The sequence below is a fragment of the Calidris pugnax genome, unplaced genomic scaffold (assembly GCF_001431845.1).
Source record: "Calidris pugnax isolate Ruff unplaced genomic scaffold, ASM143184v1 scaffold225, whole genome shotgun sequence".
Classification (NCBI taxonomy): domain Eukaryota; kingdom Metazoa; phylum Chordata; class Aves; order Charadriiformes; family Scolopacidae; genus Calidris; species Calidris pugnax.
The window spans coordinates 4006654-4033884 of NW_015091072.1; the positions used below are offsets into that span (position 1 = coordinate 4006654).

A 27231-nucleotide genomic window follows, 5' to 3' on the forward strand; every position below is an offset into this window, starting at 1 on the left:
TCAGGTCCTTCAGTAGGGCTCTTAGGGTTTTTTCTCTTGTATGTGAAGGGATAACATCCAACACTTTTGAGGGGGGGGGGGGGAAATTTACCATACCAACAAACAGAACTTGAATGGCTTTTCGCAGCAGCTGGCTCACGGTTGGAGGATTGATTTCTCTGAAAAATGTCTCTTTGTCAAAATAAAGGGGTGAGGTGTGTGGGAGGGGATGGGGTTCCTCTGCTGCGGGAGGGTGCAGAGCTCAGGATTGAGGAGGGAGGTGGGTTAAGCAAGTCCTTTGCTCCGTTTCGTGACCAGTTTTCCTCCAAACAAAAACTACTCTCCTCGTCTTTGGTCTGATTTTTGGCGAAAAGCTGCAATTTCCTGTTTTTCATTTGTTTGTTTATTTTTCACCCAGACCCATACAGTTATATTTGGCGTGGAACAAGAGGTGATGGTGAAGCCTTAGCAGAGTTAAATTTGCCTCCTTAGGTGAAGCATGCAACCCACCGGCATACCCAGTTGTGTAAAGAGGTTGAGTTTCTGGGATAAAAAATGTGGAGAAAGCTCAAGTGACCTCTCTTACGAGCAGAGACGAGCATGTACTGAAGGTTAGACTAGAAAGGTGTTGGCAGAGGATGACAAGACTCAGTGTTCAAGGCAGACCTGTCCCATTTCTCTTGCTGCTACCGGGTGATTTCTGTTCCTTGTTTTTAAAACCCTTTGTCGGTCAAGGGGAGGTTTTTCTGAGAGCTTACTCAAAAGTACATGAACTTAGATGCCTGGACAGCATCTGTTTCTGCTTGCCGGGGAGCTGGGTAGAAGGCAGCTGAATCTTTCCCTCCTCCCCCCTCTCTTGTTTCCCAACTTTCTGCCGCAACTCTTGTGCCTTGGGGTAGCACCAGCCTGCACCTCTGGAGCAAAAGGCAAATCCCAAAGTGACAGAGTCAAAGGGCAGGAAGACGCCTTGCGACGAAGGACTGGATGAACAGAAGGCAGAGATTTACTGGAGCTGCTTCTGGTCTCTCTCCTCCTCGCCGGCCCCTCCTCGGGCCTTTGCAGAGCTGAGCCTTGGTAGTGCAGGAAGCGCCTGACCGTGCTGCCGGCTGCGGCTGGGCTCGGCTCACTGTGATTTCCTCTCAGGCAGTCAGGCAGTCCGTTATCTGTCGACTGTCAGGACAGGCTTTCCCTCTTCCTCCCCCCCGAATCCCCATCCCCGTCCCCCAACTCCTCTCCCCGCCTTCCCTCAGCCTTTTGCACACACACACACACACATATGCACTTTACTGCCAAAAACTGTCGTCCGCCTCCCCCCCTCCCCAGCTAACTTCCTTTCGGCATTTTTTTGAGCTGGATAATCCTAGGATTTGTAAAACGGGGGAAAGGAGAGCGCGAGCGAGCGGGAGTCAGAACAGGAAGCTGGTTTCTCATTCCTCTATAACTGTCCGAAGGCAGGAGGAGGGGAAGGGGGGGAGCCAAAGAGGAGCCTTGTGCAGACTCTTCCCCAGTCCCTTTTCATTAGTCCGTTTGAACTTCCAGTCTCCTCCAAAAGCTGAGAGAAGGAAGACCAGACTGGGACGCTTTCTGCTGGAAGTGGCGACAGCGTGGCTGACAAAACCCAGAAGGTGGCCGTGGAGGGTCCCGGGACCGTGCTGAAGGAAAGACGTCCCCCCACCACCGTCGCCTGCCCCCAACTTGCCAGCTCCGATGCGGGCACCCGTCCACCACCCACTTCCCTCTGATGAGAACCCTTCCGGGCTCGGGCTATGATTGCTGCTGCCGCTGGCTGGGGAGCCTCCTCTCACCCTGACCTTCCTCTGCCACAGGAGCAGCTCAACATCTGGTGGGGATTAATGTTTACTTCTCCAGCTGGACGCTGTACGGGACCCCCGATGTTACTCCCTGGGAGCGGGACACGGGCGGTGGTCTGAGAAGAGCAAGATTTTTGCCGCCCAGCGTGAGGCCGGGGGGGAGGGGGGCAAGGCAGGAGGGGGGAAAACCTCTTTTGGGACTAACCTCATGAAGAACAAGGGAGCCAAGCAGAAACTCAAGAGGAAGGGAGCCGCGAGCGCGTTCGGCTGCGACCTGACGGAGTATCTGGAGAGCTCTGGGCAGGATGGTAAATGCCTCTTTATTCTCACTCTGGTAGTGGAGGAGCAGAGCGCGCGTCCCCCTTTTTTTTTTACTGGTAGGACTGCGAATCGGACCTTTCCCAAGGCTGAGGGCTAGACAACCTGGAGCTGGTTTATCCCCGGAAAGTGGAGTCACTGCCCAGTTACTCACAATGAATGAACAATCGGAAGATTGCTTTGGTGACGCGTCTGCATGACCCTTGCATGAGTAGCGCTGTGTGTGTGGAAAGGACTGGGCTAGGGCTCTTGGGCTGCCGAAGTGCAGACAGAGGTGGCCACCTGTATGTTGTGATGCCTGGCTGTGGAAGGGGGTAGCAGGCTTTTACGGAGCTAGGTTTGGAAATCAGAACTGTGCTTAGCGTTGCCTCCTCCCAGACTTGGAAATCCTTCCGAAGTCCACGGGACTAGAGTGTTGCAGGGTTGTAGGGAGGAACTGGGAACATCCCATCTGCCCCTCATGGGCTCCAGCACAGTTCCCGTATTGACCTTTCGCTGCTGGATGGAGACAGGATAGAGACTGGGGGTGGGGTGGAGTAGGGATGGATGTGAGGTGTAAGGGGCAGCTGAGCTAATATTTTCACTACCCTGCCTGTTATCTTTCACTCCTCTCCTCCTCCCCCTGACCTCCATGCCCCCAGATATCGAATGAGAATATGGTAGCTCAGACAAGAAGTAACTGCAATAAGATCAGAGGGTCCTGAGCTTGAAACAGTCAGTCCTGGATGAGGGAAGGAGCAGAACGACTTTTCTTAAAGAGGGTTGGATGACGAGGGAAGCAGTTGAGAGTTTGGCATACAGAAAGACCTGCAGTTGAGCAAGAGGAAAAATAAATACATGCCTGTTACCATCCCCGATGTGAGCATTATGTTCCAGGTTTAGCATTATGTTCCAGTTTGAATTACTTAACTTTTACCCACATCAGGCTACTCCAAGGGAAAAAAAGCTTCTAGCAGCAATGTCAGCTTTGTATGGGGAGGGCTGTACAATCAGGTCTTTCATTTGCTGATGAGCATGGCTGATGAAGTCCAGTGTGGAATCACTGGCAGAGGGATGGACTACATAACAGTAGTCCTTTCCATTGCACAGTGAAGAGGGCGTGATACATATATCACTAAGTTAAAATCTTATATATATGCATTTATTTAGGTATGGGGGAAACCTAGTAATTCAGTTTCATTGTGAGTCATCCATAACAATTACTGTATCTTAACGGCAATTGAATTAAAATAGCAGGAAACCCAGACTTAATGAACTGATACCTCTTTGCCAGAGAGAGGTACAGATAAATTCCATCCAGTGCTAACATGAGCTGCTGTGGTGGAGGAACAATTTACAGCTGTTTACAGGAACACTGAAAAACAACGCAGGGAAGGCAGGCACAGGCAGTATATTCAGTTGAAGCAGAAAGGGGGATTTTAAAGGGAGAAACATAGTTACTGCAGTTGAAATTAGGCCAGCATAGCAAAATTTATTATCCAAAATCCCATAGTTTTTTAAAATAGTTTTTTGGGCACAAGAGAGAAGGACATTGTCTCAAGTCTCATTTGTGGGATGGTTCCCAGTTCCAACCTACTTATCTCAGTGCTGAGGAGCAGTGGGGGAGAATATGAAGTTCCTTTCCCTTTATGCAGTACTGCTATTTGCTGAATAGCACATCCCGTTGCCCAGTGCTGTGGGATCCAGAAATGAAAGACTCAATTGTTACAGGTTTATTGAGAAGGGTGTAAGTTAGATTGGTACAATTCAATTTGTTGGGACAGAGAGAAGAGAGAGGAAGAAGAGAGAGAATTAAAGATGCTGATTTTTTTTTTTTTTTTTTTGCTGGTAGGGCTCTAGGAAGCAGGAAAGTGGCAAAGAATGCCAAAGTGACTTCTTGGGAAGAAATGAAGGTTCAGATGTCACCAGGACATCACAAACGTGCAGCCTGTAACTATGAAACAAAATAAGAAGAGCATGTAGGGTATGAGCGATGGTTAATTTGGGGATAGTTGAATTGTCCTGCTAAGAATTATTCCCAGTGATAAGCTAGTGCTCCTGCAAGCAGGGGCTTTGGTAGAGATGTAAAGCGATAACATTCTCTCTGCTTTAGATAGTGCTACGTGTTTAACTGGTGGGATGCAGGCCCTGCTTGTTCCCTACGTGGAAGCAATGAAGATGTAAGATTGTTAACGGTATCTGGAAGTAATGAGAAGGAGGAGAACGCTTTGGTTACTGTCCAGAAAATGTTTTGGTTTGGACCTTTGTAAAAGCAAGTTTTACAATGCACCCAGGAGGGTTAATTATAAAAGAAGAGGAGGCTGTAGGACAGGCAGGACACAAGTCTGATGGGTTGTGCTTTCATGCTCAGGTCTGCTTTATGCCATTCTGCAGTGGTGCTTTGTGTGACTGGTCCTGTTTGCTCGCACTGGTGAAGAGGAGACCTGCTTTGCTGGTGCTGGGGATGGCAAAGGGAGCACAGGGGACTAGTGCCAAGGCTAGTGTAGACAATTCAATTTGGCTTTTTTCCCCTCTGGATTAGTACATGGCCGTTACAGTTAGGGGGTGCTGCACTACTTGTGTGGTGCTTTGTGGAGGAGATGCACAACTTGATTTCCTACATGCTTGCGGTTGTTGAAGAGCAGCTTGTGCTTTCTGCAAGGATCTTAGTCCCTGTGTTGTTGCCAAATTCCAGTGGAGAGAATTATATTCTGCTTAAGGTATCAGAATTTCCTCTCCTGTCATTTAACTGTTTAATAACTTGCTTTGGTCTGCCTCAGAGATGGCTGCGTTTCAGTAAAGAGTGAAAAGATTTTTCTGTCTCCCTTACCAGACAGATGTACCTAAGGCCTTGTTATAAAGAGCTTTATGATAATACAATAAAGCTGTGGCAGAATTACAAAGAATTTAAGAGTGGTGTAGATTAAAATACTTTAGCAGGTACAGTGGAATAGCTCAGGAGACTAAAGATATGATACAAAGTTGATTCTTCAAATCTGACCCAGGTCCATTCTGTCCAATCTGACCACGGACAGATGTTGCTGTCTGCTGGCTTGGTTCGAAGGTCAGATGTGTTGAATTTACTGTATTTCAAGTCAGTTCCTGTCACTACCACATTTGACCCTACTTGGCCTTTTCCTGCTGGCATTCTCTACACAGACACTGGTCACAATCCTTACGGGGGCAGACTGCTATCAGTGCTCCCAAGCATTTAAAATCATGACTCAGGCCACAAAAACCATGAGATTAAATAAAAATCAGTGCTGAGTTCTCTTTCTGCTTTCTGTTTTCTGAAACTTCAGTGTGCATCTGAGTTGCATTTTCAAGTCTTTCTATTGGCAAGAGGGCTAGAAATTTGGAAAAAAAAATAGCTTTTCTTCCTTCCCACTAAAATTCTCAAACAATGACTTTAACAGCAGTGGATTTCAGGAAAATCTCACATAAGACATAAAAGAATGGTGGCTGGCAATACCAATGAGTAAAGTTCATCCGATTTCGCATCGTCCCTCTTCTGTCACTGCCAGCACTGAATCTGAACATGTAGGCAAGCTATCTTCTGGAGTGTCAGAGCTTCACTAGAAAGCAGTGTCAGGGTTTGGGCTGTTAGTGCTGATTTCCTCTACTGAAATATTTTCCTCTGTCAAACTTTATTAGTGTTGTAGGGGTGCAATGGAGCTAACAGATATTAGCCCTGAACTACTAACATTACAGCCATATTTTGGCCTCTCAATAAACAGCATGATTTCCAGAGGAGAAAAGCACATAGTGCCTCTGCTGAAGTCAATGGGAGCTGCATGTCAGACCCCCAGTTCCTGTAATAACAACAGTATAATTTCCTAGTGATGGATGGGCCAGCAGAGGATACAAGACTCAAGGTTATGCACAAGCCTTAGTTAGGGCAGGACAGTCTGAACTGCCTTAGAAAACAGTCGCAAAGAGTAGTCTTGTTATATCAGAGAAGTGTTGTAAGAGTGGGCTGAAAAAGTCAAAGCTGCTAAAGGGAGAGGGACTAAGTCAAAATGGAGTTTAATATTCTTGGTACTTGTAACTGTGGGAGATTGAGACTGGGATTTCAGGTACACAACTAGATACAACTTCCATTTTTTAAAGTGGAAATAGACACAGCATCTATAAAAATTTGATTGTGCTGGTAAAAGACAATCCAGCTTTTTGCGTAGGAACTGCTACTGATTCAGACCTGCCTTTTCTTCATTTGCTTAGAGTCAGGTAGGACTTGGAGAAAGGCTGAATCATTTCCTTCCTTTTTAGTGTGATGGTGTCTAGATGTTGGGATAGCAGGTGCCACCAGGACTGCAAAAAGCCAAACCTCAGATTAGACACCTTATTCTCAGGGTGCAGGTCAGTTCTGTGCGTACTAGGTTTCCCGATTTGCTGGAGAGTTAATTCTGCTGTTGCTGTACCCCTCTGTGGTTTCTTGCACATCTGTTTCCTGCCTGATGTTGTCTGGTTGGGATGCAATGAGATCAGCTTTTCCCCTTAACCCCCTCCCACACTCCCCACAGCTCCCTCAACGTCTCTCATCCTAAGCCTGTGGCACCCAAAGCACTTTCTGTCTCTTTGTCTAACACTGCTTATTGGCTTTGTTTGTTATTTGCTATAGAAATAGAGCTATAGAAATAGACCTGCTTCATTTAAAGAGCTCTGAAGCCACCAACACCCTCATGCTCTCCACTTGAGGCTCCTTCTTGCCATGGCAGAGAGCAGGGATGGCCAGCAGCACTCCCTGAGGACCGGGAGGGAAAGAGAACTGTTGTCTGCAAATGTAGCACATGGAGATGGGTGAGGAAACCCTTACAAGCCCCTGGATTGTAATACGGGGAAGGAGACAAAAATATGGGTAGCCCACATGATGTCCTTCTGTGTTGTGTGGGCTGTGCAATGACTGCTTCTGCCTTGTCACAACTGCATTTGAACCAAAGAGTGAAGAAGTTTCATTTAGTGTTAGTGGTCTCATAAAAACATGGGAGCTCTGACTGGCACTGACTCCCCAAGCAGGATCTTAACCACTTTTGAGAGTTGCAGTAGGCCAAGACTTTACTGTAGGATAGACAAGCATTTCTGAGGGAAAACAGTACCGGTAATTAAGCAGTAATGTGTTTTGTACAAAGCAAAGGTAGCCTTGGATACTCTTTGGCTGTTTTGGAACAGCCCCTTAGCATGCTTCCTTCTGCCTGATTTTGATGCTATATGTTTCGTTGTGAAGCTGCCTCATCTGTGCTCAGATGGATGAGGAGGCCTGTCACTCAGGACGAACATAGTCTGCTTCAAGAACAGGCTCCTTTCGGAGCCAATCATCTAAGCTGCTACCCAGATGTGAAGCAGCTTTTCTAGGTCGTGTGGCTTTCGTTCCTCACACTTGCATGTTCAGAATGTATGTATTTATGGGATTAGAGCATGCAGGGATGTGTGTGAGGGTGCATGCAAGTCCATAGCACATGTAAACGTGTACCACACACAGATGCATTTGTGTCCACTTAGATTTTGGGGATTTTTTAAGCTGTTTTTCCTGCATTGATGTTTTGAAGTGAATGCAAGCCCATGTTTTGGTTAGGTGCTTTTGGTTAGAGATGAATGCAGAAAATCCTGGAAAAACTGCTGAAAGATGATTAATGGTAATGTAGAGAAAAAGACAAGGCTTTTTTTTTTTTTTTTGAAGTCCCCTTGGAAAAATGAAAATGCCACACACTCATTTAATCTGCCGCAGAAGAATGAAGAGCTGCATTCATCCTGCTCTCAAAATTAGAAATTGTGGCACTGGGGATTTCTGTCTCAAGAACTGATCAAGCTGAAAAGAAACCTTTTTTTTTTCCTCTTTGTGCCCAGGTTGCTTTCAATCCAGATCTCTTCCCTGACCTACCTTACTCTGAGTCTATACAAACACTTGTCTTCCTGCAAGGAAGGAAGCTGCAAGGGCTTGGAAGAAAAGGGGAGAACAGCCTCTTGGGCTGGCTTGAAATGCATCAGTCCTCTTTTTTTTTTTAAATCTGCTGTGCTGCTGCAGTCTGCTCTACATTTTCATACTGCTGATACACTGACCTGTGCTCTGTGGGGTCTGGTCCCTGGCTGTAGTCATGCAGCCTGTGTGTATACTTAAGGCTGCATCCCTTCATCTTTGTGATGGAAGCAAAAGGGACAGTTGGGCTCTGAAGTTTGGGGCAAAAGAAGGGGGACTGTATTATTGTACAGTGGTGGAGATCTGTGGCAGAACGGCCCTGAGGGCTCAGTACACGAATTGGCAGGCGGAGGAGCTGGGCTGGGCTCGGGGGGAAACCAGCTCCTTGGCCTTTCAGAGTCTGGGAAGGCATGTCCAGCTGACATGGGAGTGAGAAACTCTGCCACCAAAATGGATAGTGAGGGGGAAATTACTAATAAAGTAAAGTTTGCTTTTTCTCCACCCGCTCTCACAAGTGGAGCATCACATTATGAGTCCCAGATATCAGCCTCTATGGCAACAAAGTGAGAGCAACAAGACACTGGGAACAACGAGAACAGAAGCCATCTGTCCGCTTCTGTTACTCCGCTGTTCCTCCTTGTTTTGGATGATGTTTGTGTTACTTCCTCAATCTGTTTCTGGTTCCTGGGAGCTGGATTTTTGCATCTCTGTGGCACAGTGTTACTGCATTTAGACATTTGTGTTGCGAGCTCAGCTCCTGGTTGTGTACTGACTTCCCATTGCTAGTGCTGTGTGATTAGCAGAGGGCTCTTCCACGCTGCCTCCTGCTTAACATTCCCTCACCAAGCACTGCAGGAGGCACACGTGTCGTGCGCATGCACTGAGCCCCACTTTGATCCTGCCTTTCCCCCAACTCCTGTGAACAGTGTGAATCGCATGTTTGGCCTGCACATTCTACACTAGAAAATGTATCTTGATTTAGCAAATATTTTCTCTTTGTTGGTAACAGCTGATTTTGTCTGGTCTTGGGAAACCAAGGAGTAGGGACTTCACTGCTTGTGGTACCACAGCTCTCAAAGGTTCAAGGAAATACACTGAGCAAGGTGGTTGTACAGCATAGACTGATGTAGACATGGTGAACAAGCAGACTGGGAGATCACCAATTGTCTGCAGTGCTTGGATCCAAAGTTTTGGTGTAGGCCTTGTTCTAGTTTGGAGAACTCATGACACAAACAAATTACTAGAAATATTGCATCTGTAACGTGGGTTTTGCATGTATGACGCAGTTCCGCAGCAGCAACATTTGCTGGCAGTTAGGGATGTGCCAAAGATTTCTGCTCCAGTGTTTCTCCTTTAACAGTAATAGGGGAAATGAAAACAGCCTGGCAGTAATGCTATACCCAGGCCTGCTCTGAAGGGCCTGGGGTGGGGTGGCTGTCAGATTGACTGCCCACATCACCGCTTCGACTGGATCTCTGAGGGTGATTAAAGGATGGAGACTTACTAGCATCTGCCTCCAGTCCTGAACCACCAACAGGGTGCCACTTGGAGCTTTGAAACAGAAACCTCCAGATACCTTATTACAATACAGAGGCTGCTAATTGGCTTCACCATTGGTTGTTTTAAGGGCAACTAGTGTTGCTAGTTGTCTATTAGTGTCTACTTTCCATACGTTCCCAGAACCTAAAGCCCCAGCTGTCCTTTGTTCGTATGCTGGAGTCTTCATCTTCTCTGCTGATAACTTCAGTGAATGTGTTTTGCATTGTCAACAACAAAAAAGATATCTACAGCATGTTTACAATGGACACAGACAGAAAACAGTGTAACATAAATTGAATTTAGTGTTAAATTAAATAACGTGGGGCAACTGTGCTGACTGTATTATTAACTTTCATACTTAATTCAATAATGTAAGCCTCTGTTTTCTATATTTATCTGAAACCACAAGCAGACTTTCTGGTCTTCTGCACCAGTGTGATTCAGATATGAAATTACTTACCATGGGCTTGAAACCTATCTTGTTGTCAAATGTCTAAGCCCTTGCATATAATGAAGTTATAGACACCAATATTAAACTTCACCCTCACTTAAGTGCCAAATTAATGTTATCATTCTGTGTGAGAGCGAGGAGTTTGGTCCCTGACACTGCAAGTCTTTTAGCACACCCCATGTAACTGGACAGGGAAGTCCCAGTCCTCTTCTGTCTCACTCTCCTGCCATGAACACAACCCTGCAGCTGGATTAGGTTCCCCCTTTTCAGCCCAGCGGAGGCATGTTTGATCTCAACAGTGCACCAAAAGGGATAAAGCAAAACCCACACGTTTTGCACTTGCCTTTCACTGCCTCCTCTGTCTCCATTGCTGTCCTCTCGTTTGGGAGCAGCAGCCTGGCCAAGGTTCAAACCAGCCTACCTCCATCCTGGGCCAGCTGATGGTCTGTGTGACAGCCCTAGTGCCAAGCAATGCTGGCTTCACTGGATGGCCACTTGGACTTAGGCAATTTAATGTGCATGTGGGAAGAGTTACCTTAAGGGCAGCAGAAAATGTTACAGAATCACAGAATTATTGACATGAGCTCTTGAGATTTTCTAGACCTGCAAGAGTAAGGTCAGCTAGAGCTGCTTGCCTAGGACTGTGTCCAGTTGAGTTTTAAATATCTCCACAGGTGGAGACTCCACAACCTCTCTGGGCAACCTGTTTCAGCCTTTGACTACTGTCACAGTAAGAAATGCTGTGTTCAGGTGGAATGTCACTTTTTAAGATTTGTGTCTCATGTCCTGTCAATGTGCACCAGTGAGAAGATCCTGGCTCCTTCATTCTTTCCCATCAGATATTTGTACGCATCGATAAGATCCCTCGTGATCCTTCTCTTATCCAGTCTGAACAGTCCCAGCTCTCTCAGCTTCTCCTCATATGAGAGGTACTCCAGTCCCTTCATCATTGTGGCCCTGAGCCAGGCTTGCTCCAGTAAGTCTGTGTCGTTCTTGTACTGGGAAGCCCAGAGCTGGACACAGGACTCCAGGTGTGGGCTCACCACTGTTGAACAGAGGGGAAAGACCACATCCCTTGACCTGCTGGCAACATTCTTCCTAGTTCTTCTCATATTCCTGGTAATTTATACAGTTTCTACCAGAAACTTGGTCTCCCAGCTTGGGCTGGAAATGTCAGTCAATAACTAACATGCAATTGGGGTAGTGTTAAGGATCATTTCTGGCCCGGTTAATGCTAAAAACGAATTGTCTTTTCATAAAGGGCTGCTGTTCTTTAATGGTTTCTGCAGTCTTGCTGCTGGCCAGCTCAAACAAATTAATGTATGCTTTATAGAATATGTTCATATGCTGCATGTGATGAAAGCTTTGCAGAGCCTTGGCTTAATAGAGAGCCTATAAAGAATACTATGAAGCAGCACACCTTCCTCAGGTGGTGGTTGTACAGCCTCCCTAAAGGCACTGTGCACCAAACAGGGGGCTTGTGGCCCGAATTCTTCCGTTCGAGGTGGCTGTTCTTACGTGCCCTTCTCCAGCACAGGGACCGGGCAAGGGGAGGGGAAATGTGCATCCCCGTGCAGGATTCTCAGCTGTGGCTGCTGCTCTCAGAAATATGCCCTGAGCAGCTGAGCTGGGTTCATAGCCATTTATCTCCAGCTCCTCTCTCTGCCCTCTTCTACACTCAAGGCTCATCTAACTAAATGCCTTTGGAAATGCTATTATCTCCTGTGCTCTCTGGGGCCAGGAGCAGCTTGAAGATTTATCATGTGGAACGGGAGGCTTTGTTTAGTTCTGTAAAGCACAGAACTGTTAAAGAAAGAACAAAAACTAAGCCCCAAACCAAATGAAAAGCTCTCCTTACATCTCATGTCCTTTCTTTGCTTTCTCCCATATGGAAATGTGTGTGCATTTAGTTTTTTAACATAATTAAATAATGTCATATGGTGAAATGGTTAGAGGAGATATACCTGCATCCCTAAAATAGGGATTGAACATCCAAGGGTTTCAGGAGACACTCCTGTGTAACTTGTTTCCTACAGAGAGTTAGACAGGAGAACAGGTCAGATTCTCCAGTACAAACTTCATTTCGAGGATGCCACTGTGGTTTTCACCAAACACAGCAGCATTGGTACTGTCTTTTTTTTCCTGAAAGGTGCCGACATGCTCACAAACTTTCCCTACAAGTGGGATGCAGGGCTGAGAATCCCTGGGCTAGATCTGTGCCTGATCGCATTGTCTGTATTCACTGGCTTATCAAAAAACGCTGAATTAGCAAACACTGAACACTGGGAGAAAAGGGAGGGGTTTGTTTATCTGGACCTGAGTATTTCAGTTGGGGTATTTTTGATACTATAAGTATTCTATATGTGCCATCTCTAGCAGGGAATGTGACTGTCAGTTCTGTTGCGGACAGGCAGCTTGGCAGCACAACAGGGACAACAGGGCCAACCATCCTGTGGAAAGCCCTTTGCTCCAGGTGCAACTAGTGCTTGTTTTTCTGTTCATCTCTCATTATGGTGCTGCTGGTAGTGATGGCAGTCACATCTCAGGAGGTTCAGAGGTGTGATCAGGCAGGGTGAGCCTCCTTCTGGATCCCTTGCGTCTGCGCTGCAATTTGTGTGAAATAAATAAGCTGTCAGCAGGACTGAATTGCTTTCTCTCCTTATGCAAAATCAGAGAAAGGAACAGCTTCACCATTTTGTGCTTTCTCTTTTTATCTTCCTAGTGTGCTCCTCTTGGTATTGCATTTTCCTTACCCTTGCTCTGGTCAGGTAGTTTCAGTTACAGGAGAAGCTAAATGAGAACAAACTCTCTTGTGAGATTTATTGCATCTTCTGCTTCTAATCAAGCCAGAAAAATAGAGCAACAGACTTCCTTCTATAATCCTGCTCTCTCCCTTCCAGTCCTGTCTGGAAACCAGAAGTACAACAAGGTAGAGGAATGCAGCTAAAAAAGTTAAAACAAATGTCCTGGAACCTCTAAAAGGAGTGTGGGGTTTGGCCTGAGGCGACGGTCCAGGGTTACAGAGGGGGCATGGGGGATTCTTCCCTTCTCTCAAGTGTTTTCAGTTCCCCTTACTTTGTTGGGTTTTTTGGTTCCCCACCCCCCCATTTCAATAACTTTATTGCCAGGATGGCAGTATGCACATGTTGCCAAAGTCAATAGATCAAGCCTCGGTGCCTAAGGCGGGCTTAATCGCGGTAAATGGGAAGAGCTGGTTTTGATCTATTGAGTCCATTCTTCTTCCTTCCTGGCTCGATAGCAAGCCCCACATGCTGCTGCCCAGGGTTTGCTGTGTAACGCCACAAACGGGGTGTGAGTCAGGAAATTCAGTTCCAGATCCCAATAGCTTTGATTTGGGGTCCCCCTCTAGACATCCTCCTGCATCCCTATCCCAAGATCAGCCAGGCACTGGTGACCTGTCCTCGGGGTGACAGGCAGAGCTTGGCGATGGTGGCAGCACCCCCCGAGCACTGCTGGCAAACGTGCTTCAGAGGCGGGGAAGGAACCAATGTAATAAATACAAAGAAGGGCTAGGAGTCCTAATTAGTCCTGATTTCTAGCCTGGTAAAAATACCCATCTGTCACTCTGCTGCAATAATGAGATTTGAGAAGATTAACTGGATACTACTTAGGCTCCTAAACATGGCAGCTCAATAAGTGTGCTGCTGTTCAGCCTTAAGCTGTGCTTGCAGCAATCACGCCCTGAGCAGGTTTATGTCTGCTTAGCGCTTGCATGGGAGTTGCCCAGAAAAATCTGCTGCAGGAATGGGGTGGGTGATTCAGAAGATGGCAAGCGTAATATCAATTCAGTCAAGTTGCTGCCTTGGCATCATTTAGGGAAACATTGCTGTTTGGGCACAGGGTAAAGCAAGGCCCCCCCAATCCTTTATAAAAGGCTCTGGTTTATCTTTTTTTTCTAGGGGATAGGATTTTTTTTTACACATGTACACATTGTGCTGCTTCTTTTCCTTTCCAGAAGCAATTTCAGCTGGAGCCACGATTTGTTTTTTTTCACTCAGTGTCCTAAACTGTCACGTAGCTTTGCTCTGCCCAGCTCAACAGCTGCCACCTCCCAGCCTAGAGGTGGGTGGAGTGAGTCTTGTTTGTGCAGTTTGTGAAATATTTCAGGATGTACGGCGCTCGTTAAATTATGGATGTTAACTCTTGGTCATTAAAGACAGACATGAGCTGCAGCTCTGTATCCTAGGGGCTTTGAAGGCTTATCCCTGCCCTAATAATGGTTCCCTACTTGGGATTTTTTCTGTGTCTCTTACTACAGTTTTGAACTCACTGCAGGATAGTGGAAGGATTTAGCAGATGGACAAAGAGTGACAGCAAGGCTTTTCTTTGCAACATTACATACCTATGAAGCAAATTTGAGTGAGCATTGGTAGAAAAAGGGGAGACGTGTGGGTTTTTTTGGGAGAATGGGAAAAATCAGAAAAATGTGATTGACAGAGAATGTTTGCAGGATATGAAAGCACTTAGTTGTGATGCTGGGGACGATGCAGGTGCTCCCAACATCAATTCTTGTGCTTGAGAAAAGATGTTTTAGCTTGTGACATGCCTTATTTCTATCCCTTTCCCCACTTCTTCCTCCTTGAAAAGAGGCTGATAGTAATAGTGCTACGTGCTTCACCTCTGCTGACACCAGTGTAGAGGTTGTCTCTGAAGTGCTTTCAGCTCTTTGGTTGGGCTGCAGGGGTGAGAAGCGAGGCCTTGGCTGGTGTGGGACAAGGGAGAGAAGGCAGCAAGCGTGGCACTGCACACCACTGAGATCTCCGGGGGGCTTCAGGATCTGCTCACAAGTTCACAGTGAACTGACTGGAAACAAAAACCTGGGTATGGCAGGAAAATCCTCTCCTAATTTTGACGAGGTCTCCCATATTTGTGTTTGAATTGGAAGTATTCAAGAAGCATCTCCCTTCCCTTCCCCTTCCCCACCCATTCTTTCCTCCCTGCATCGGGGTGTTGTGGTTGCACACAGACCTCCTGATTATTATGGGGGAGAGGATGGGGTGAGGGCCATTTCTGACCCTCTCCTTCCCTTGGCAGTTTGCATGTTAATTAGCTTGTCCCTACGAGACAAGTCCTCAGCCCGACAGAGCGGCGATTCAGCAGCCGAACAATGTCCAATTATCCCAGCCCAGGGAGCAAGAGGCCGGCCCCCAGCACGTGGGCTCTGTGTCCCTGGCCAGATGGCTTCTCCAACTCCTTTGGCCAGGCCAGTAACACCGCTTGGGGGATTTGACACGTGTCAGCAGTTTCAGCTGAGCACTTTTGCAAGCTACCAGCAACACGCGTGTCTGAAATATTGGGAAGTGCTCCACGTGTGCCCCAGGCAGTGCTGTCTACTCCATGCCCTATGCTGAGGCACTGACCAGTGGTTAAAAGGGAGCATGGACGTTCACATGTGAAATGAGATTTTTACACCCCCAGTTTGGCTTCCTTTATCTTGCATCCAGTTTGGTGACCTGGTGGAGATGCAAGCAGCTTAAAAGCACACCTTTTGCTTTTCTCTTTAAATTCCTCTGTACACGAGCGAAGGCTGAGTTGCTCAGATTGGAGTTCAGATTGCATGGAGCAAAGGAAGTGGTAGGAGTCACACTGCCAGTGGCAAGCTCTGCTCCTGCCACTGCTTGACTCAGGGAGACACCTTAGGCCACTCCTTTTTCTTCATCCTATTCCCCTCAGTGGTTAAATGGTGCTGATATCGTCTTCTTTTTGGTACAAAGTTCTCAGCATTATTGGCATGGGTTTTATTACTATTATTGTTAAATGTGAAGGGTCTCAGCTGTTTTCATCACACTGACGAGTGGGCTCTTGCAGCTTTGGGGAGTGCCACATTGGATGACAGTGAGGGCAGAAAAGGATGGCACTCACTCAGTTTGCCTGTCTCAGGGTCCATAACAAAGCCTCCAAGGGAGATGTGAGGAACACTGGGGTGGCATTACATACCTAGAGAGAAAAGTTTATAGAGTTTCCTTCTGAGTTAGTGAGGCCTCTGCCGCTATACGTGACATTTTAGCTTTGAAGAGAACATGACAGTCATTTACCATCTAACCTCTGGGTCTAGGAAATGGAAAAAACAATGCAGCATCTATCCGAAATAGCAGAAGAGATTACCCTAAACTGGAATTTGTCCAGGATACTGTCTTTAGTTCTGCTAATCTTGCAAAAAAAATACAAGGAAAAAAAAACCGCTGCAAAGAATTTCTGCAAGACTGCAGTCTTCATTTTATAGTCTCTGATTTAGAAGGGAGAATATGCAATAACACAGCTTTCTCTTTGCACGCCATGGGACATGGTTCATTACTGCTCATGGAAAGGACTGCCCCTTACAAGTCACTGGCAACAATTTCAGTTGATTCTGGTTTTGGGACCAAACCCAACCTTAGGTTATTGATAGAAGCTAGTGATAAAGCATCCAAAGAAACAGCTGGGAGGAAAGAAGTATGGCAGAGGAATGAAAAAGGAGACCAGAGGGAATGAAGAACGAAAGGGAATAAGGGCAAAGGGGGTGTGGAGAAAGCATGTGAGGAAATCCCAAAATGCTTGAAATGGAGGAGGGAAAGGTTGGAAAAACTAGTGTGAGAGAAAAACTAACTGTGATGGAACTATTGAAGACTGCCAATGAGTGGAAGAAGAGAGAGGCAAATAAGTGGGAGCAAAATTCAAAATCCTGGCAGTTTTGGTAAAGGGGGTAGAATGGATGAAGAAATGATTTTCTGGCTACAGGCAGCCGGAGGATAGACAAGGATAGTGTAATGGTGGAGAGTAAAAGAAGATGCTCACAGTGCCAACAATTCTTGTTATCCAAAACCCCTCTTCCAGATTCTTACCCAAAACTGAGCCAGGGCTAGAGGTGAGGGAATTATTTCTGGCTCCTTTCAGCCCTTGACACAAGCTTGGTTTTGGAAAGTGCAAGGAGATGCCATTGAGTTACTGCATTGCGAGTGATGCATTTTTTCATCAGCAAGCTACAGTTTTTCATTCCCCCTTTGGTGCCTAACTGATGTTAAAATGAGCTTCAGTTTCTGATCAGTTCCAGAGTCTATGGGCGTGAGCAAGAGCAGCTTTGTCTCGCTTGGTTAAACTTGCAATATTTAACATTTAAATGTGCTCAGCTTCATTGCCTGCTGAGGGCATGCAGTGTCTCGGCTTCCTTTGCTTTGGAAGCCTGTGCTGTGAATCAAAACTTCTCTAATTTTACAGTCTTCAGTAAGTTCCTCCTTTTAAATCATGCAGTTCATCCCCCTTTGAGATAGACTTGTATAAGATATGAACTTAGCCTGGCATTTTTTCCCTCTGACATCCATCAGCCATGTACTAACACCAGGATACAGGTCTTGGCCTGAAGTGTGTGGCTCAGCTGTGCTGGCTGCAGAGAACTGCAAAGGCAAAATGCTGATTGACTTGTACGGCAACCCTGTGGCTATCAAAATGTAAGGAAGTTTGATTAAGTATGATCTCAACGCCCTTTTCCTGCAACACCCCTTCTTGTGTTCGCAATGTGTTTGTTAGTGTCTCAAAGCCCTTAGTACAGCAAGATCCAGGAGTCAGAAAGACAAAAGGAACACAGACCAGAAACCCAAGTCTTTGGCATTTGCCTTTGAAGAAATGTAGTGCATTAAAGGATTTTATTTTTTTTTTTTGTTGCTTCCTCTTTCCTTGCTTACCCCAATCTTTGTTATTCCCAGCAACGACTGTATTTACTTATTTGTCTCTTCCCAAACCACTGGACAGACAGCAGCTTCAGCAGGGAGCGGTTTAGCAGGACTGCTGGAGTGGGCAAAACAATGGGGCTTTAATCAGGGCGCCTCCAGCAGCCGCTGCTGGCCAGAGGTTTCTCTGAATTCCCAACATGGAACAGTTGCCTCTTTCATGAAGCGCCTGTGGGATGAGCACAGGGTTGCTACACCCAAAGCATTTTCATGCAGCAACGGCTCTCTGAAAGGAAACGCTGCTGAAGACACCGCCTGTGACGCCCCAAGCTACTGGGGTGTCCAGTATGAGAGCTTCTTTCTTCCAGGCCTGGCCTGTGTTTGCCTTCTACATGCAATCTGTGAATAGCTCAAGTCTGGAAAGCGTTTAGCAAAGCATCTAACTTTTCTCTTAAAAGAGAAAAAAAAAAAAGAAGGAAAAAAAACCCCCAAATGTCAGGGGTAATGAAATAGTTTCCAATGACTTGATGCAGTGTGGCCAAACTGTTTGTAATAATTTCCTTTAAATTCCTTTTATATAGAAAGAATTAAATATGAAATCATGAAGCAGGAAGCAGTCATCCTGCCAGCCAGTGACATGTACTGAGAGATCAGAGCAAAGTGAGAAAGACACAGAACAGCAGGAGACTTGCAAAAACCTTTTTTAGCCCTCTCTTTCTTCCTCTTTTTGTTTAGTGTACACATCCATGTACTACTAACATTTCTTACCCAAAAGAAGCTGCGGGAATCTCCTGCTGTTCCTTGTCTCTCCAATGACAGCCCTGAACCTTCCTGTCTTGATGCGTCTCATCTGTCCACACTTCCTGATGGATTTTACAGTCCCCAAATGTTTGGATACCTGATTCATCTCAAAGGAGACTGTGAAACATTAAGTATTAAATACCCAGCTTTATAATTGCTTTGTTTAACTTTGCAACATTCTGAACTCATATAAGGCAATAATAAAAATCACTGCTGTTTTCCTTCAAAGGATTTTGCCGTTGCTGCTTCTAAATTTGTGTATGCACAATGGCTTTTGCCTTTGCTCTAGCAAGGTTATAACATTCCTGTTTCCCTAATTCATATTTTTCCAACTCTCTTTTTCAAACCTTCTATAAAAATTCCTGTCAGGAGTGCTCAGGCTGTTGTATAAAAGAGAACTGAGGATACACAAGTGCTACCAAATCAAAGTTAAGAAATTTCCCCAACAAAACCTGAAATCACAAGAAAAATACCTTGTGTCTGTTGTCTACAAAGGTCTCCCAAGTCTACAAAGCTGACTTGAATTGCCCCTGAGTTTTGCATATCTCAAGAACCTGCTTGGATTACACCCTAGAGGTCTGGCACTGGCCTCTGCTGTCTCCTACCAAAAGTGGGAGACAAAGATGACTGTCTGGAGCCCACCTCGTTTTGAGGTGGTTCTTTTCAGACTGCTCTGATCAGGCTTGAATTTGAAGTACAGATGCGTGAGTTCAATTTCCCTGAACTCCGGGGTGTTCAGCTGCAGGGTTTTTATCTGAGTCTGTCTGTAGTTTGGCTTCAAGGGGAGGAAGAACAAATACTACAGGCCAGGAGCCTACAGGTGCAAAAAATTACAGGCTTTAAAATGTCACTAGCTGAGCACATAATGGATATTCTTTGGATTCTATGATTAGCTGTTGTGTTTTGTTGGCCAATGCTGCCTTCCTGATGCGATTTATAAAAGTCTCAGGTAGCGGCCAAGCAAGCCAGATTCAAAAGTGGATTCCCTGGGAATGTCACTATCTTTTGCAATATTTCCTTTGTTTCTTCTGAGCAGGAAAAGCTTGCTGTTATATTCCTGGCTGTCCCTCCCACCCGCTTTGCCATCTCCCAGTCCAGCCTGAGTCCAACAAGACATCATCCCCCCAAATGTCTGCTTGCATACTGCAAAACCAAGCAAGGCTGTGGTAATAAATCGTAGAATCATAGAGTGATTTAAGTTGACCTTAAAGATAATCTAGTTCCAACTCCTCTGCCATGGGCAGTAACACCTCCCACTAGACCAGGTTACTCAAAGCCCCATCCAGCCTGGTCTCGAACACTTCCAGGGATGGGGCATCCATAACTTCTCTGGGCAACCTGTTCCAGTGCCTCACCACCCTTACAGGAAAGAATTTCTTTCTAGTATCTAATCTAAATCTCCCCTCTTTCAGTTTAAAACCATTACCCAAATCATGCCATTATACCCAGCATTTCAGATCGAGGGTAGTGCATTCTGTGTGGGGTTCATCCAACTGACTCCCATCTCTACCCAGAGCCATCCTAAAACCTGGGATGGCCCAAAAGCTGCATGTCTCTCTGTGCACCTGTGCCCAGGGGACCAGAGCATTGGTCTATACGCCATGACAGCTGTGTCTGCACTTCATGCATTCCTACTGATGTGTTTCCCTGCAGCCCCTTTCCTACTCTCCTCAGGTGGGCCAGAGGCACAGCTGGCCTGACTGAATGTCCCCTGCCCATCTGTCCTCAGGTGTATGAAGCGATGGACTAGAAGGGGATGTGCAGGACTGTGGGGAAAAGTTGGGTGGTGCAGGGCTGTACAAGCCAAGGCATCCTTTTAGGAACATGCTTCTTGGTTGCACAGTGCACCGCAGGCCTCTCCTAGCATGTGGCTCTTGGCACCCCAAGTGCCCTATGAAGTGCTCCAACACATGGGGTCTCTCACAGTGGGACACGAGAAGTGTAAGGGATTCACATGCTGGCAGAGAAAGGGTGTCTTCATTTCGTCACTGTGGCTCCAAAATGTTTTTCCAGCACCTTGCAGCACTCTGAGGCTTTGCCTGCATTTCAGCATGCTGCCTTTTACCGTTGAGCTCCTCCAGAAGCACAGGCTGCGTGGCATCAGGCCAGCTTCTGACCTCAGTGACACTAGTATAAATCTGGGATGCTGCAGCCAACTGGTGTGGAAGTACTTCAACTCTGCATATACATCAAGTGTTCCCAGCCATAAAGGGGCTTATGATTTAGGCTGGCAAAACAGCAGAACAAAAGCAATATGTACGTGACTTGGGTACTTGTGAATCCCCCCTGTGACAAAGTCCTTCTGTGACACCCACACTTTGTCTGTTACCACCTGAGTGAGCCATGAATTATCTCCGGGGATGTCTGAGGAATGCACCAGGACAGAACTGGTGTCCAGAGTGAAAAAAAGAACCAGTTTTAGGTGGATTTATCAACAGCGCTGTTGTAACTGACTGCAGTTGGCATTGAAGATGATGGTAATTTCAACTCCAAGAGAAGTAGATTGTGTTGGCCTAAATCTCTTGTGGGACAGACTGCTGAGAAAGCATTGGTGAGGTTGGATATGTATCAGAGGAGCACTCAAGTTGAAAACTTCAATAACAGTGCCTGAATGGGAGGTTCTGGAGACCTGGAGACAAGGCATTGTCTGTTTTGAGAATGCTTGACCACAGAATGACCTTCCTTAAACGAAGCCAAACTGCAGACAAATATCTTTTTTGAGCCATGCTGAAAAATTCCTCTTTGGCCAGGGCCCTTTTCTGCTGTAATTGGAGAAAATGAATTAGTAATAAGCAGTGGGAATAAGCATTGTGGTAGGAAAAGACTGCCTGAACAGGAAAGGTGCAGAGCAGAGAGCAGGAAAAGCCTCAGCTAATTCCTAAATACGATCACATCCTTAGCATGATGGCTACCAGGGAACTGCAGTAGAGCAGCGCGACTCGGGCTCTTCAGGCTGAAGCCAAGCATGTTATTTCAGAACAGCTGAGAAGCCACAGCTGATATTTTGCAACATATTTGTAGGCAAAGCAGAGAGAGCTGCACAAATGTCCTGGAAGCCCCGAGGCTCCCCGTTGGTACAAACACTTCAGGTGGGCAGAGGAGTGACACCAAGGCAACTCTTACTGGCCAGCGCAGGCTAGAAGTGGTTCCTGTGGCAGGGCAGAGAAATACAGTAGTTGATAGTTGACTCCTTTTTTCCCCATCCCTCCTGTGAACTGCCCTGTGATGCTGTGACAGCAGGCAGACATGTTTTGTGTCACAGCTCAGGCAGAGCCTGCAGCCTGTCTTTTTTCCCCATCCCTCCTGTGAACTGCCCTGTGATGCTGTGACAGCAGGCAGACATGTTTTGTGTCACAGCTCAGGCAGAGCCTGCTGAGCTCTGCGCAGGCTCTCCTAAAATCTTGTAGGGAACAACACAGGTCATGATGGCTGGTAGTGCTGTCTTCCCCAACCCTGCTTCCAGGTCATCTCAGAGCAGCACCAGGGTCACCTGGGGAGGTGACAGGAGGTGTCTGGGGTAGGACATGCCTGTGTCCCCCAACTTGGACTTAAGAGAAACCGTTTCCACTTGGAAGCCAGCAGAGAGCTAGAACAGCTGTGAGGGCTGTGAGCTCTGACAGCCCTGCAGTCTGTCGGCTCAGGAGGCAGTGCAACTCATATATTTTGAGCCTTCCTCCAGACAAAGCGGGGAATGTCTGAAGGGGTGGATATCCATCCCAGTATCCGAGGAGAGCCCCGAGTTCCCAGCATGGTTTCCTGTCCTCCTGGCAGCATCGGCAGCTGCTGGTTTGGAACAAACAGCCTGCGTGTCCCTGTGTGAGCCAGGGCAGCTGGAGGTGGATTTGTTTTCTGTTGATTTCATGGCAGCGTTGCTGCTTCAGGCCACTGCCTTGGTGTGAGGAACAACAACATCCTAGAGGAGACACCCAGTGAATTGCTGACTGCTCTACGGCTACCCAATCTGCGTGCCCAGCGTGGGAAGCAGTCAGACCACCCTGATGGCATCAACAAAGCCATCATGTTTGCTGTCATTTCAAGGGAACAGAGAAGGGAAAAAAAGCTGGGAACAAAAGCTAGGAACAAAAGTCTTTGATCCAATTTAAAGCAGCAGTTGGAAGATACAGGCCTGAATCGTAAATGCCAGATCCAAGTGCTTTTTTGCTGGGGAGGGATTTTAAACCTCGGTCCAGGTCCCAAAGGTGGGGCTGGAGTTTGGTCTCCATGGGAAGAAAATTATACTGAAAACTGAGTGCCCCTTGAAATTAAAATGAAACTTAAAGAAAGGAAACCAATGGCTAGCTGAGGAGATGGGAGAAGTCAGAAGACAGGGAATGCAGGAAGTTTGTTATAACTGAACTGTGAACAGTGAGAACATCTTTTCCAGTGAATTCAGGTCTCCCTTCCCACCCCCACCAACCTCCCTTCCCTGAAATGATCAGAAATAATGCAGTTTCTCCCCAGATGGCCTCTGGGTAGCTTCTTGCTATTATTGTGGTGTTCAGTTATGAGAGAACCACTCAAGAGGGAAAAAAAAAGAATTAGAAGTGAGACCAAGCCACAAAGCATGGATCCAGTTCCAAACATTCCCAGGCACAGGGGTACTGAGGTCTCGTCTTTTGGTACAAGGCTAACTTTTAGGACAACCAACCCAAATGGTTGCTCCGAGAATCTGGTTGGTGATCTCTGACTGGAATCTCCTTCTGAGATTTTAGTCTGTGTATGCAGATTTTGGCTAGAAGTTTGGGTAGGGATGGTCTTTCTGGTGTGGTAGAAGCTGGGGAAGAATTGAGCTTCTCCCAGGAAAATGCATCTGTGAGAGATTTTCAACTTGACTTTCTGGGTCACTGATTCTGATCAGCCAGTTTCAATCTCTGTGTGCTTTACCAACTTCTGAACTTTTGAAAGTAAGTTTCTATTTACTAGGAATTCAGATACAAGAAAACTGGTTGTGTGGTTTAGTTACAGAGCAGGAATCAAAGCCCTGGGCTCTAACCTTAGCTCTTTCACTAACTCATTGCATGAACTCAGGCTGCCAACTCATTTCTGTTTCTCATTTTTTGCACCTATGGGATGAGAATGATACTTATCCTCTGTTAATTCATGACTCCTTGCCAAGGGGTTAGATTTTTGCTGACGGAAGCTAAGCACATTTTGTGAATCTATGCTGGGGTTTTATCCTCACAACGGGGGATGTCAGATACAAGCAAGATTTCAAATGAGGGTTTTTTGTATCCCAAGGGTTGAAAAGCAAACCCTAGGACACTCTTCTCCCTTTTCTCTCGTTCATTGACGAGAAACACACACAATACTCTGGGCTTCAGCTTGCAAGGAATGGTGCTGATGTTCTCAGAAGTGTATAGAGAGGAGCAAACACTTGGCAGTCATTGATGATATCACTTGATACCCATTAGAGCCGGTTCCTGTTTTGCACCGTGCTCCATCTTCCCCTGCCGCAAGACTTCCTTTCACCCAGAATTGGAATAAAAAAGCAGAGACTTCCCCTAAATAAAAATTTTCCAAAAGGTTATACTACGTTGGAAAGAATGATACGGAAGTAAACATATTTCACCTTCTAGATACAATATATTCGAGTGTTTCTTTGGTTGAAAAGTCAAACTGAATCCCTGTGTTCCAGTGAAACATTTTGATTCTCTGAAATGCACACTTTCCCACTGGAAAATCATTCTGCTGGAAGATTTTCAAGCAGTCTTTCTTCCCGCATGCTTCAGTATCCAATTTAAACTCCAGCTGCTGGTTGCGGTTGTCCCTTCTTGTAGTGAGTACTGGCACTATATACTTTCCTTTATAATTAACACAGCAAGCTCTTCCAGGGGATCTCACTGTGGCTTAAAAGGCATCGCCTGATAACAACATGGGAAGGCCAGCAAGATTGTTTTGTCTTTGTCACAGCAGCCTGTGCAGGACCGTTCCCTTCAGAGTAATCTCCTGCCTAATTTTAAATATCCAGGCAGCGCGGCTCCCGCCCCCTCCCTCGAGAAGGCAATTCTACAACATGATACTATGTCTCACTCTTAGGAGGTTTTTCCTACCATTCAACCTAAATTTCCCCTCGTAATTTCATTCAGTCACTCCTAGTTACAACCCCTTGATTACCCAGAACGAGCCCTTTTCCTCGGTGGTATTTGCACACCGCGCAGGCAGCTATTGTGCGCGCTCTTCTCTCTCCTGTTAATTCGGGCCAGCTGTGCCTATTTACCACTGCCACTTTGTTCTTCCTTGCGAGCCAGTCCCTGTAGATCATCAGAGTTTCTGCTCCTTTTCTCTTCCTCCTCCCCATATGCAGCGTGGTATCCTGTTTTCCTTGTAACTGTAGCCATGCTGCAGGGCTAAAAGATTCAAGGATTTTTCCATTAATAATCCCCACACCCTTTTCCTGGTCAGTACATTGCTTAAGAGGGGATTGAGGTAATTCATTCACGAATAGCAAGCCGTGCTAAAAGAGAGGGAGAGCGCGATGGGAAAATGTGAACTCGGTGGAGCCTGTTCCTCTTGGATGCTCCTTCGCCAAAGAGCGGTTTTTGCCCTGAGAGCAGCTTTGGAAATGGGGTGCCATCCTGCGAGGCACTGCCAGCTGATGGGCACCTTCCAGAAAAGGCACTGGCACTGTGTAGGCTGGAGGTCCCTGAAAAGCAGGGGGAGGTCTCCTCTCCCAGTTCCCCACCCTGCTCTCCTGTGCAGCTCCAGGCTTTTCTTCCTTTGTGGCTTACACCCGCACCAGCCATCGAGATTTTGCAACTGCACCTTGAGTAAGAATTTCTTCTTGCGAGGAAAACTCAGCCCCAGTTCACTCTCTTGCGACTCCACCGGCTCTGCCAGACCTGGAGCCACATCTGCTGCTGGCTCCAGTTGCATAAAGCTGGAGTAATTTTGCTGGCCTCTGTGGCAATTTGTGGCCAGAAATTGGAAGTGTAACCCTTTGCTTAGTTCCTACAGTGACATAGGAAGGTGACCAGGCAACAGAAAGGAAAAGAAGGAGAAAATCACTTTATAACAATATATTTTATTGAAATATACATTAAACTCATTCCAGAGGACCATTAGGAGCAGTAGTTGAGACTAAGGGACAGATCCTGTTCTGGTGATTACTAGGGATCCCATACTAAGCCCTCTCCCCACTCCATCTGTTTGTCCATGGTTTTAGATGTGACACAGAAAATGCTGGGAGGCTCTCTTTCCCCTGTCATGGGAAACCTCTGCTTGCAGGGAAATATATCCTAATGCAAGGCAGCTCCTCACCCTGTGTGGGAGGCCGTGGGAGCCCCGTGGCTGAAACGTGCCGGAGGGCAGACAACACTGCTGCCGTGGCTGGCTGTGCCCCTCGAGCTCTGCCCTGTTGTGTGTCCCCACCACAACGGAGCCTGTAATCACACATCCCCGGGGCTGTTTCTTACAATGTGCAGCAAACTGATGACCTCCTGGTGGGAGCTGGGACAAAGCCCACTAGCTTCTCTAATGGGACAAATGCAAACCTCGAATGCCACGGGTATTCCTTTCTCTGCTGGGGCAGTGGCTCATGCAAGGGCAATCTGTGGAGCTGAAGTGCTTCAACTTGGCGTAAGCCAGGTTCTGCAATCATCATCCAGTTTCTCCACTGTTGATGAAACAGTGCTGGCAGTGGTAGAGATTCCTCCTTCTGAAAGAATAAAAATGAAGGCAACGGTCTAGTGTAAAGGTCTTGGCATCTCCCACAGCTTATGACAGTGCCGCTGGAGCACGGGGGCTGTGGCTGTAGCTTTTCTTTTGTAAGCTTACATTCCTTAGCAGTGGGAAATCGGCAGCTGTAATTAGTCTCTGATGTTCTCTTCTAATAAGTGATTTTTCTGGTACTTGCAAATCCCGGCATCCCTGAGATGTAGCTCGATTGTTTTGACCTCTTATCTCTTCTCTCTCCTCCTCATTGAGAGGGGCCCCAGATGTTCTTCCAACACTGCTAGGGAAAAAAAAAAACCATCCACCCCTGCTCCTCCCCATTATATCCCTGTTCTCCACTACCTTTTTTTTTTTTTTTTTTTTTCTTTTTTCTCCACGGCTGCTGTGTAGGAAAATGGCTCCTGCTAGTCCTCATGGAAAAGGACACAGATGCGGGCAGGAAGCCCATTTGCTTTGGGAGGAAGAGAGGCCTGACATCAACAGGAAGCGCTGTGCGGCAGAGCTGCTCCTGCCTCCAAGCGAGGGGGGCCTTGAAAACAATGTCAGCCTGCGATTTAGGACTCGCCGGCAGGAAACGCATGCACGCTGGTGTTTGCAGTGCAGAGGAAATGATAAGCACTACCTGGCCTGACTTGGAGCAGAGATAGCGCCCTGAAAAAAAAACATATATGTGGGGGGGGGGGGGGGGAAGTCGATTTAATGAGTCACGTTTCTGGTATCTGCCCGTGATCGCAAATGACACCCTAAGAGGTTTATTGGGAAATAATATTTCTTTTTCTTTCTGTATCTGTCTCCCAATTATTACCATTCCTTATCAAATTAGGAACAAGCTGAGAAAAGGCCCAGGGAAGGATTCCAGGCTGCCTTCGGCTTTTTTTCCTTTTAAAAACTAGCTGCTGGGTGAAAACATTAAGTCTGCAGCAGTACGTTGCTTGGGTCTCTTAGGAAGAGACTGCAGAACCCATTTAATGCACCATGAAATATTATTTAAGAGCAGGGGGGGAAAAAAAGAAAAAAAAAAAAAAAAGGTTGTTTTTCTTCACACTGGTTCAGAGCCTGTCCTTTGCCAAGTGGAAAACAAAATAAAGAGCAAAGTATGGAATG

General features: G+C 46.6%; 1 protein-coding gene across 1 annotated transcript in view; it reads left to right on the top strand.

Moving 5' to 3' along the window:
* The first annotated feature begins 1939 nt into the window (after positions 1 to 1939).
* The window catches only part of ARHGAP31 (Rho GTPase activating protein 31), a 62486-nt gene continuing 37194 nt past the window's right edge, over positions 1940 to 27231 (top strand). The window contains exon 1 of the mRNA XM_014957227.1: positions 1940 to 2098. Within this exon, the coding sequence (XP_014812713.1) occupies positions 1999 to 2098 (100 nt within the window). The 5' untranslated portion in view covers positions 1940 to 1998. The remainder of the gene's footprint in view (positions 2099 to 27231) is intronic.